The 13,161-nt window shown below is 37.3% G+C and overlaps 1 protein-coding gene across 1 annotated transcript; it reads left to right on the forward strand.

Annotated features, from left to right (window-relative positions):
- Nucleotides 1-222: 222 nt before the first annotated feature.
- On the forward strand, nucleotides 223-10,943 carry rab25b (RAB25, member RAS oncogene family b). Its single transcript, XM_007570563.2, has 5 exons — nucleotides 223-575; nucleotides 5,125-5,320; nucleotides 9,362-9,555; nucleotides 9,657-9,737; nucleotides 10,021-10,943. The coding sequence occupies exons 1-5, from the start codon at nucleotides 539-541 to the stop codon at nucleotides 10,140-10,142; spliced, it is 630 nt and encodes a 209-aa protein (XP_007570625.1). The 5' UTR covers nucleotides 223-538; the 3' UTR covers nucleotides 10,143-10,943.
- Nucleotides 10,944-13,161: the final 2,218 nt, after the last annotated feature.

The raw sequence follows: 13,161 nt of genomic DNA on the forward strand, positions 1-13,161 counted from the left end.
TAATTGCCCTAACTCAGTCATGAGAATAAATTTGTTCAATTGAGCCTAAAAAAAGGAAATCTATGTCTTTCCTTTACTAAGGTACACATGAAAATTCCTTTATATGTTTTTCAGTATGGTGCATTCTGTACCCACCATTATTTTCTTTATTTTAGTTTTTTATTGCTATTACTTTCTTGGCCTTTTGACCCAGGTGAGGAGCCCCTGAGTCACAGGTGCCTCCTGCTGCTTCCTCCAGCAGGAGGCGCCTCGCCGCCCCTCAGGTGTTCCTACCTTCCCCTCATGTTCCGCCTCCGTTGCGCTGCAGCCCCAGCCTCAGAGCCGCCCACTTCCAGCCTGGAACAACCTGGAAGCGCCGAGCGTATCCTGTTCAAACACACCAGGCTGTGTTACCTGAGGCAGAGCAGGAAGCTGCATGTGGCCGACCCGTTCTCTGCCTTTTTAACGCAGCAGGATCTGAGAAGCAGGCTGGTTCACCTTACATCCTTTAACCTGAGGCTGTAACCAGGTAACCAGGGACAACCTGGATGGACACAACATGGGCTCAGATGAAGCTTACAACTTTGTATTTAAAGGTGAGTTCCTGTCCTTTACTTCTCATCCCTGCTGCATTCTCATTGTGTTTCTCTCTTGGACTGTGTGCTGTTAACAGAACACCTAATGACTGGAGGAATAAACAGCCAATCACTGATTAGAAGAAGAAGAAATCATTTCTGCATATCTTGTTTTTGTCAAATTTGACTTCAGGTGGAGGAGTTGCATCACTACACTGCAGTGACGTCATCTGCTCATTACTGTCCCTGAAAATGTCCTAGTTCAAGTTATGTTGCACTCATATAAGTAATGCAAAAATAATACAGGTAGTACAGGATATCCCTTCAGATGCAAACAGAGCTTGCCTATCTTGTATTTTCTGCAGAAACGTATCACTCTGAACAGGTAGGACATGTAATTCAAGGTCCTGGAGCTCAATGATGCCTGACTGATAAATGAAAGATAAGTTGGAGTTTTCAACAACTGAATCGCTTGTTTTAACAAAATTAATTCTAATTTTAGAAAAGTCCAGTGTTTTGAGCAACATTCAGGTGTAAATGTAATAATTAACTGATCATTAACTCAACGCTCAGGTGGAAGAAAATGTTGCTTGTCAGTAAACTAGATAATTTATTGGACAATTTCCAGCCCGTCTCTGTCATTCTGCAGCAGGAAAGATTATTCTCATGGGCAAAACATGTGCAGCAGCTGTCATTCTAATTAGGACTGGACATCAGGAAGAATTACACACAGGTTAACACTCAGGTACACTTACAAAAATCACACAAGCTTCATTTCAGTCTCTACAGGCTTCAGTTTATATTTTATATGTGAACTTTCATTACAAGTCGGTTTGAAACAGACAGCGGAAGTGTGCTTAGCTTGGAAGAATCATGACTTAATGTTACAAAGTTACATCTAATGAGAACCGTGTGGAGAGGCACCATGTTTGGAGAAAAACAAATGCAGAAACGCTTTTTATTAACTGTCGACTGAAAAAGAAAAGAAACGAGTCATCAACGGTCCAGTTAAAGCCCAGAAATAAGTAGAAATAATTATCTGAAAACCTCACTGCATATGTTAAGACAAAAACACAACTTCACATTTATTCGGGATATGAATAAAAGACAAAAATTTATAGATATTTTTGAAATTTTTCTGGATAACTTTTAATGGAGTGTAATCTGACTTGGTGTTGCACAACAACATGGACGCTCAGTAACATGGTCGTGTTTTAATAGAAAACCTTCATCTCCATCCTGTTAGTTTACCAACGCATGTGTTATTTTTTTTGGCAAACCTAATCTTTATAGTCTACTTTGAAATTAAACTGATCTGCATTCAATTTAAATTACTCCAAAAGTTTCAGTTCCATTTTTGACCCTTTAAAACAGGAAAGAAAGAAAAACGCTTAAAAAATTCAGTCTACATCTAAAACCAACCCACAGTTGCCACAGTTCAAGAGGATGGTGTCATAAAAAACAACATTCTTTAGTTTTTTTGGTTGTAAGTAAGTTCAGACTTTAGAAACCCGACTGATTTGCTGGATAGCATGAAAGCTAATCACTTAAATCAGATCATTTCAAGTTTGTATGGAATGTAAACGGCTCAAAAGTCAAAGTTCTTCAAATAGTATAAGCTTTATTTACTCTGTGATTCCAACAAGTAAACAAGTAGTGATATGCAGTACTGATGACAATAATTACAGAATAATTCTTGTTTTTAGCAGTAGAGAGGCCTCCTGCAGCAGCAGCAGCTGTCAGCTGAAGTCCTGCTCTGAAAGTCATGAAAACAAAGACGGGAAAAATGTGAGCCTCACTGCAACATTTCAGGTTCTTCCAGGTTTCTGCAGGATCAACAAACCCGACCGACAAACTGCTCCAAGGTCACCTGTCCTGCATTTCCATAGAAACTAGCTGGATTGTTTGCCTAAGGAGTTACTCAGTAGCAGAGAAAATGAGGAAAAACTCACTTAAAGCAGAAGATTGCACAATAACTTATAATCAGTTAAATCAGCTTGTGAAGAGAAGCTTGTAAAATATTCTTTAAATAAAACTCAGACCTTATTGGACAAACAACTGATTGAAAAAACTGATATTTTCTTTTCCATTAATTTTAGAGGTTCTTGAATTTAGGTCATATTTTACATTTTACTGCCTCAAATTTCTGCTGGATATTCTGAAAGCTGCTTTATTATCAAACTTTTTATTACAAAGACTGACATGATTTTCTATCAGAGTTAAGTGGAACTAGAGCAGCTACAGATCCTTGGCAAATGCATGCAAAAACACAATGCAATAAATAAAAACCTGTAAAGAAAGATAATGTGAACTAAGAAACCAGTAAAAGTCCAGATCCAGTTCTATAAATCTAAGCTAAACTTCTGTGCTGAATTACCCTAATAATTTACATTTAATGGCAGCTATACCTATAAAATCTAACAACGCAGGCAGCTCTTCCTCCCATTTGTTTGGCTGTAAACTCCCAGCAGTTAGTACGTTTGGACTAAATTAGCTTACTGACATCTGGTGTTAATTTAGCCCATCAATAAATTTTAGCTCCAGTTTACAAAGCAACATATTTTCTTTCAACAATTGCTCTGCTCTTATTTCTGTTTTCTTACATTACGCGGTTGTTTGTCCTCCAGCATCACGTTTTTCAGAAACATCATTGCTTTATTGTTGCTATAACAACATGAAACAGGCTAACAGCCAAGGTTTTTAGCACCAAGTTTTTATTTATTTAAATTGTCTTTTGTCTTGTTTTCCAGATTTTATTTGGTATTTGTTCAAAAAATAACTTATGGGGGGAATTTAATGGATACCTTTAGCAGTTAGCTACAGGTGTAGCATTTAGCATCTGCTTGCTAACATGTGACAATTTATCTCCAAGATCCAAATTCAAGATATAACACAATACTCAAATTTAAATAGAATAGAGTAATTTTATTGCCATTATATGACATAAATAAAATGGCAGAAGCATTTACCTTATAAAACAATCTAAAATAAGCAAAGAAAAAAATAAAATAACTCACAGAGAAGGCAGTGGACACACCACCACCCTTTTACACTGTTCTATTTTTAAAATGCAAATCCCGAGTAGATGAGATCAGAAATAGGCTTCAGGTTAAATATTGTCCTTCTAATTTGACTATTGACTATAACACCCCTTCATGATTTTCTCATCATTACTTTAATCAATCAATCAATCAATCAAATTTTATTTGTATAGCACATTTCAGCAGCAAGGCATTTCAAAGTGCTTTACATAATTAAAATAAAAACAGCATGTGACAGTGAATACACAGTGAGAAAGAGAAAGAGATTTTGAAAAAGATTAAAAAAGATAAAACATTAAAACCCGCACCCCTTTTAGGACTTCAGTTAAACGTCGTTTAACTGGGGCTCTAACCCTCTGGGACTTTAGTCAAAAACACCGTTTGACAAGGACTCCAACCTCTAGGTTTTTAGTTAAAACACCGTCAACTGGGACTCTAAACCCTGTAGGACTTTAGTTAAACATCTTTTAACTGGGACGTTTTCCGGGGGGCTTTATATCATTAAAACATAAACTGTGAGAAAGAGAAATAAAAAGAAATTAATAAATAGATAAAAACTAAAGATAAAAACATCGAAGACATCAAAACTCACACTCTAATACTTTACCCAAATTCTGGTGAAATGTGCATTAAAAATAATTCTCGTTAGGGCAAATTCAGTGTTCGTTGGTTCAAAAGACAATATGTTTTCACTTAACTAACCTAAGGTAGAAATCCATTTAATTTAAAGCCATCTGTCAGTTTCACATTTCCTCTTTCTCAGGCGTTTAATACACAATGTTACAATGTTACTTGTTCAGCAAGTAACATTTAATTCTAGGAGTAGCTGCTGGGTTTGTCATCATAACCCATCCCAGCATTAAGCTCTAACTTTAACACATCCATGTGTTGCTTCTGTCTCTGGTCTGGACCAATTAAGCCAAGCCTTTTGGATTGTTTTCTGTTTTCTGAATCAGCGTCTTATGACCGAAAGCCAAACATTAGTCAGTGAAATGTGCAGAGGGGGTGAGCCTGTTTACCCTGCAGATAGGTTCCACCGGCCCAGAGTAAAGGAAGTAGCTGCTGAACTTGTTCCACCTGATTCTGACCTGCCTTACCCCCATGCTGACTGTTTGACGAGTCCGGAAACAAAGCCTCATTTTGTTTGACATCCACATCTTTGCCTGATTTTTCCTCAGCCTTCCTGGAGGGAAGTAGAAACTGCATCCTGAAAGCCTCAGGGACAAATCTTTTCCATACCTGTTGTGAAATTGGTGGCTTGTTTGAAATTATAGCCTCTACAAAAACCTAATTAGTAATCATGTTGCTTTGGCTCAGTTTTGCAATATTTCTCTGTGGGCTGAGGTTTAAACAATTACTGTTTCTTAATGGTGTTCTTATGAAAGTGTCAGACAGCTAAGACTCCAGATTTATGGCGTAATTACATTTGGAGGGCAACACCCATCCAGTAGCTTTAGTTCAGAGCTGTTAGTGGATGTGATGGTTTGGCTGTGAATTAAAGAATAAAACTCTGTTTGGCTCTTTTCTAGTGGTTCTAATTGGGGAATCTGGTGTTGGGAAGAGCAATCTGCTGTCCCGCTTCACGAAAAACGAGTTCAACCATGACAGCCGCACAACCATCGGGGTGGAGTTCAGCACACGGACGGTGCAGCTCAACGGCTTCTACATCAAGGCCCAGATCTGGGATACGGCCGGCCTGGAACGATACCGGGCCATCACTTCTGCGTGAGTACCACCCAACCCGAATGAGCATTTATTAGCACATGATGGGCCTTTAATGGGGACCTGTTATGCAAAATTCACATTTTGCATGTTTCATGCTTCTATTTGGGTCTCAGCTGCTTCTAAAGACAGTAAAAGTGCTTAAAAGGGCAAAACCTTGTGTTTTCCAGACACATAACAGCATTTTGTAGCATAACCAAGTAACAACGTCACCTTCTGCTTTATAAAAATGTTATATATATATATATCAAATATGACATAAAATAAATTTCTTTCCTCATTTACCGACTTGCAATTGGGCCTCTCTCTCTTTAAAACCTGAAACTCCGCCTTCAGGAAGTCATAACAAAATGGCTCCTCTATTGACACTTTAACAACTTTTTACCAGCATTTCACTGACAAGCGGCTCATGTAATAAGCACAGCAGATGCACACAACATCTTCACACACAAATATCCATACAACACATAAGGCAATTTCAACATTAACATGTAAAATGCAGAAGATTAGCCAAACGTCACATTTTACAAATTGCACACGTGAACCTAGATTCTTTTTAAAAATAAGATTTAATAAAAATGGGATCTTGGTGATCTTTTTATGTTGTTTTTAGGTAATTTATTCCATTCCTGAATTCCTCTGTAAGCAACAGATTTTTGGAGCAAGTTTGTCTTAGCACAGTTTACAATTTATATTCTATAATTATGAATAATCATAATTCAGTTAGTATGACTTTGTTTATAAATATGAGTTTATGTTTTTAGTGTCTGGAAAATAAGCCATTTCAAAAACCTCCTAAATGAGCCGTTTCAAAAACGGCTCTGTGCTACTGCGCACAGAGCCGTTACCTAGCAACCCAGCCAAGCCCAGCCTCGTTACCTAGCAACCAACACTGAGCTTCAGCAGTGGGTTGGTTTTACTACTGTTTGCTACACAATGGCTGTTGGAAATCATCAAGTTAAAAGTAATCATGGGGCAAGACATTAATTAGAAATTAATGATAAAAAAGAAGTAACAATAAAATAAACCGATAAAGGATTCTAATTATTTTTTGTTTTATTTATTTTTGGTGAAAGAAAGAAAGAAAGAAAGAAAGAAAGAAAGAAAGAAGGAAAGAAGGAAAGAAGGAAAGAAAGAAAGAAAGAAAGAAAGAAAGAAAGAAAGAAAGAAAGAAAGAAAGAAAGAAAGAAAGAAAGAAAGAAAGAGAAGGAAAGAAAGAAAGAAAGAAAGAAAGAAAGGAGCAGTAAAATACATTTTTCACACCTGGAGGTTTCCAATGGAACGTTGGAGTTTTCTAATAATATATTTATGGATGCACTGATCCACTTTTTTCACTTATTTCACAATATTGATACAGATATTTGAGGTCTACTGTCGACTGATACTGAACTGACTTAAAACGTTTCATTTTTAAACCCACAGACATAAATGTACTGAATTACAAATGTATCTGCACCAGTACAGCACACTAAATACACCAATAATTTGGTCAAACAAGTAAAAACTACACAACTTTAGTTCAGTCAGTGCAAACAGAAGAACAACAACCAATGTAAAATAAATAATAAAGAAAATGAAACTAACAAAACAATAGGTTGACTGTCTTGATCAAACATGTAAAAACAAACAGAAAACCCTTCTTTCAAATGGTTCAGAAAGTGTAATTAGGAATCCTAAATATAATTAAAAATAAATAATAAGGCATCATGTTGCTCAGAGCACAAAGCACAGATTTAGGCTGAATAGATCTGCCATTATGGATTTGTAACATTGTCACAGATTCCTGATCTAGATTTTTCTTCAAAATCGAGACAGATACAGATCATAATATCAGATCGGTGCATCTCTAAATATATTAGACTATATTAATAGATTAGTCCAGAACTGTGGTGATGTAGTGATCCGGCAGGATGTTGCATCAGATCTGAGTGATGCTGGTTGGAGTTAAGAAAGTGAATTTCCAAACTGCATTTCTTCAAAATGTGACTTGTGGAGAGCTTGTTTTCTTGCACCATTGGTAGTTGAGCAACCTTTTCTGTCAGCATCTTAAGCTGATGCAGTTTTGAGCCAAAACCCAGGCAGAGACACACCCTGATCCCCAGTACAGGAAACCTTTACCTGAAAAACCTCCCAGCACCGTCCTGACTCCACTCCCTCCCCACGGATCAGACTCCAGCTGGTTCCACCAGAAAACCACTGGACTCTCCCTGGGTCTCTTTTTCTAAAGGCACCACTGATTCCCTCTGTTTTTAATTAAACTACTAGGATTAACAGAGAAAACTGGTTTTAAACAATAGAGCCGTGTCAGAATCAGAGGATATGCTTCATCGCTGGATTAGCTCTTTTCTTGTCAGCCTGGATGTTGCAGTAATTACTCACTGACTTACTCCAGCATGCAAATTCCCACTCCCATGGAATTTAACATTTATCCTGCAACAACCAGCAAAAACCCATTAAACAGGAATTAATTATGCTGTTGGAAGAAGAGAAGAGAGGAGAATTGTAATTATGTGGAAAGAAATTATGAGCTCCTAACTGCAGAAACATTTCCCTTTGTTAAGTGTTTCTGAATGAAGGTGATGTAAGGATCAAATAATCATCCCTAACAGTCTCACCTGTTAGAGAAGTGAGGGAGATAAGGTGGCACATTTGAAGCAAGTAATTATTTAAGCAGATAATTCTTTTTTTCTTTTTCAATCATGTTATTTTACACATTATTATTGACACTTCTGTGAATAGTAGCAGCTTAAAATAGCTTTTTAGGGTTAGCCAGGTGAGAAGGTTTTCTTTCAGTAAAGGTCATGAACTCTAACAGTTCATGGAGGTAAACACACCCTGTGGAATGATTTTATGAACTGTCATGTTTCAGCCTTTCTTATTAAGCAAACAGCGGCTGACTCATTACAGAGGAAGCTTTCCTTATAATTACCAATAATACCAATAAACAATATTATAAGGAACATCAAATAATATATTGCCACAACTGATCGTGTCATGATTGGAATAAAATGTTTTTTCATTGGTCCGATGTAACATTCTTCTCTTAAATGTGTTTTTTACCTTAACAGCTCCAGTCTGTTAAGGTTGGAGCTGTTAAGGTAAATCCAAAATGGCTGCCGCAGGCATGGTGAAATTTGCTGTGATTCGTCTGTGTCCATGTTCTGCATGTGCTGCTGCGCCTCTCCAGATTACTTGGCATTTTAAATCAAAATCTGTCATTAATGCTTCAACAAAGATAAATTTACTATTTTGCAGGGTTACAAAAATACTGCCTCCTGCTGGCCTGCATGTACACTACATTGTCTCCAGTCCTGTTTGTGTTTTCATCTGTATAATCAGTGTTATATGAACACATTTTTTTTCCGGATACACAATGGAAAACATTTTTGGAAACATTCTCATGTATACAGGGCTTAAGTTTAAGATTTCTTGCTAACCAAAGCTGAACCTTCTGCAAAATCAGTGTCTCAGTAGGTTTTTATTGTATTACTTCAAAATTAAGGCAACTGGAAGAAAAGTTGCTCCCAGTTGATGGGGGAGAATCAGTGGTTACCACCAACCTTTAAATCTGAGAAAATTAATTTCTCAGAATTTTAGTTTTGTTTGTACAGAGCAATCTAAGCAAAGCCGACCAACCAAACGGATCACAGATCAACAGTTGTTCTGTTCTAACTGAACCCAAAGGTCCAGCTTTTCAAGTTCCTGATTTCTGCTCTCCTAAAGTTAGATACGGAAGAGAATTAGGGCCACTGGGGGAAAAAATTAAATAAAATGTTTTTTTCAAGAATTCTGACTTTTTTTCAGAATTCTGACATTTTTTCCAGCTGCCCTTTTCCTCTTCCATTGCTAAAGATATCAAACAGAAGATGTAAAATCACCTGCATGTCAGAGTTTGTTTAGACAGTGACATGCAAATAAGCTCCAACATGTCATGAGCCTCGCTGCAGTGGAAATGATGTGAAAGTAAAACAGCTTAACTACAACTTCCTCTTTGCTCTGACCTTTGACATGTAAAACCGACTAACGAGGCTGTCCTCCTCTCAGGTACTACAGGGGGGCGGTTGGAGCTCTGCTGGTCTATGACATCACCAAACATCTGACCTATGAGAGCGTGGAGCGCTGGCTGAAGGAGCTGTACGATCACGCTGACCCCCACATCGTGGTGATGTTGGTGGGCAACAAGACTGACTTGGAGTCAGAGAGATCTGTTCCCACTGAGGAGGCCAAAGACTTTGCAGGTGGAAACTTGATGATGTCATGACGTTCAAAGATCACATGTGAGATTCTGCAGCGTATGACTCAATCTCATAAAATGTCCTCCGATGATCTTTTCCTCTAGAAAAGAAAGGTCTGTTGTTCCTGGAAACCTCGGCCTTGCAGTCGACTAACGTGGAAGCAGCATTCAACAAAGTCTTGGAAGGTAAATTATCAGTTTTAATTTATTTTTTCATTTTACATACAACAAATTGTCATGTGTCTGAATCACTTCCCTTAGTTACTTCTGCTGGAATGATTGTAAAGACTGTTTATGGTACTGTAAAATAGTTGTTAGTCATAATCATCTTACCTGTAGTAGATGACTATCTGCTGTGCTACTGTCTATGACATACTGACTACTCACAGGTACTCCACAGAAGCTCTATTTTAAAAAAATAAACTGGCTGTGCTTTAAATATTCAAGATATATAATTTTTGTCACACAGAGATTCATAAAAAGGTGAACAGCAAAGAAGTGGTGCGAGGGTCCATAAACGCCGTGACCCTGAACAGCTCCAGAGCAGAAAGCCAGGAGGAGGAGAAGAAGCCGTGCTGCAAGAACATCTGAACCCAAATGTCCCTCTGGGGGCCGCAGGGGGCCACCTGCAGCGCCGGGCTGAGGCTGGCCAGAGACTGAGACTCCACATGACGAAACAAACGGCTCCGTTCAGTGAAGCGACTTGTTTCTCAGCTGCACAGGTTTAAAACATGAAACCAGCACCAAGCTTCCATTCTGGAACAAAGGTCAACACTGAAACACGGAACGGACCTTTGAGACTATCTGTGGTGGGAAGTTGAAGCACTTATATATATGTATATGTACAGTTTAAATGAGAGATGATATCTGACTGATGAAGAGCTCCCAGCTGCTCGATGATGATGATGATGATGATGATGATGATGATGATGATGATGATGATAATGATGTGTGTTTTGAGTCCTGACCTCAGCGATCAGAATGTACTGCAGCTGATTACTCTGACTGTGTTTTAGTGAGAAATAAATATTTATGTAGATTCATTATTGGTGCCTTATAACCAGAAATGTCTTACATTTTAGAAGAAGAGAGCAGCTACAGATGTTAATTTAGTTGTTCTCTTTTTCTGACTCAAGTAAAAAACAAGTAGAAGTTGGCCAACTTTGTGTTGTCTAAACATGACAGCAGGACATTTCCAGGAATCACTGTAATGCGAGTCCCAAAGTACGTCACGTTTATAGGGCAAAACGATTCAGTATCAGCAACATAATAATAAACAAACATAATAGTCCTGAAGACCCTGAATGTGAGTTATTTTGAGCTTTCTAGTTCTGATTTCATGGGATTTTCTGCAGTGAAACCTGAGATTAATAAATAACAGATGTTCTCAAATGTTGTTAAATTTTTCCATTCTACTCCAGGTTACATTGGTGATCTATTGTTTCCATTTCAGTCAAAAGTAGTCATTTATTTTGGGCTTAACACCTGCTATCAGGGGCAGCGCAGAGTTGAATGGGGCCCTGAGCAGAATTTCATTTGGGGCCCCTCATGACCACCACTAACAGTTTTTATCCATATTTGGTGTAAATCTGGGAGATGGAGTGAAGTTAAACTGACTGAAACCAAACAGGCATAACTGGTTAATATTTGCTGAGAAATATTTGTGAACAAACTGAAGCTCAAACTCAAATACTAGACAAACTCTAGCATTAGATTGTAAATATGGTAGCAAAACAATAAAAATACTTTTATTCTTAAAGGGTCAGTATTATTTAAAATGTACATTTTTTAGTTTTACATCATGTTATAATGTTATTCTCACTTCAAAAACATCCCTGGAGTGTTGCTTTGATTCTCTCATGAATTTCAGAAATCATTTTTGATCTCCATGGCAACCATTCAGTGGTGCCAAATGCGGTGCCAATGTCCTGGGTGGATTTAGCTCCGCCTTCGAGGCACAGCTCCTCCTCAGAGCTAGATCTGGTTGTTGTTAAAATTAAACATTTACAGGAGACCCCTGATGGTTTTGTGGCCTTAAAAATCATCAGCCACCTGGCTTGCTTTTGCTTTGGGCTGGCTCTGCCTTATATTGGCCAGTAATGAACTCTGATTCTTCATCAACAGCCATTGTTTCTGAACATGTAGATGGGATTGTTGTGTGAAAAACGTTGCAGTTGGATTCCCAAATACCATTTAAAGCTCTAGTGGCTTAATATTCCAGATATTTGCTAGAATAAATTAACTGAAGAGGCAAAGGATGTTTTAGTATTTACTCTTGAAGAGACAACTCATAACAAATTTAATGACAAAAAGCGAACAAAGTCAGCAGAAAACTTTCTAAAACAAGTGCACAATATGTGAGTTATATGAAAGATATTACTAATAATAAACATGTATCAACCCATAAAGCAGCAATAAAATATGCTAAAATAAAATGGAAAGGTGGAAAATAGCTCTGATGTAGATGTAGCACTCGTGTTTGTTTTGACTATTTGACGTTTGATTTTGATTTAAGTACTATCCTGCCCCTTTTAAACAACGAACACCAGCCTTAAAACTCCACCTGTTTATGTTCCTGCAGAGCTCTGTTGCTGCCTCACTCACTCTACGGACCAACGAGCAGCAGTGACACGTATTACTCGGAAATCATACGATCCCGCTGGTTGCCAGTTGGGTCTCACTGCTTTCCAAGCTCACCTGAGGCTTGTTCCTGTATGGCAAGCAATTACAGTATGTAATAAAAACGTTTCTCACAGCAATCAAAAATGACATCGGTAATCAGACTTAAAATGAAATATATCTAAAATAGCGCGCATTTTCAATAGAAACAAGGTCCCCTCCTTTGATAATGTTCTAAAATAAGGTTTAAGATACTTACTGTTGCTTGTTTGTTTGTTCAAAAATATTATGAAATATTATATGAGATATTTAAAAAATATTGTTAAACAACTCTCAGAAAATTAGTTGTGCATTGTAAATATCTCAAATAGTGATAGTTACATTTACGCAGTTAAATTAAGTTGAGTAACTTCTTTGCCGCACTATTATTTCAACTTGTCTCATTTTAATTTGAAGGGAATGTAGAGCAAACAGTATGGTCTTATACAGTTATATAATGTTGTAATGTTAACCACACTATACATTGATTTCAAAGATATAATGTTTTTAAAAAGTAGAAGAGGAAATATTCTACTTTTTGGAGCGTTGTTATTTATTAACTTTTTATCACATTCTTTAACATATGAAAATTTGCACATTATGATCAAACAGTTATGCAGTGGCTTTAATTGTTTTTTTTTCTTTTGTTACACATACTTGAGTAGGTTTTTCAATAACTAAGCTTCACCTCTGCTTGAGTAAAAGTATATTGAAGTAATCCAACGTCTGAGTATACTTTTTTCACTCTACTCACTTTTGATAGGAAATAATTATCCATAACATTCGTTACAACAAGAATGACATTTGAAATTTTACTTTCATTATAGACGGGAGCAAGGAAGTGCTAAACAGCCGAAATATAAATTTCCGTTTATGTTATGGAGTTCTCATTACTATATGATAACTTCACTTGCTATATTTTACCTGTTGCTGCGCGACGTCATACAAGTTA

The sequence above is a fragment of the Poecilia formosa genome, unplaced genomic scaffold (genome assembly GCF_000485575.1).
Source record: "Poecilia formosa unplaced genomic scaffold, Poecilia_formosa-5.1.2 Scaffold263, whole genome shotgun sequence".
Taxonomy (NCBI): Eukaryota; Metazoa; Chordata; class Actinopteri; order Cyprinodontiformes; family Poeciliidae; genus Poecilia; species Poecilia formosa.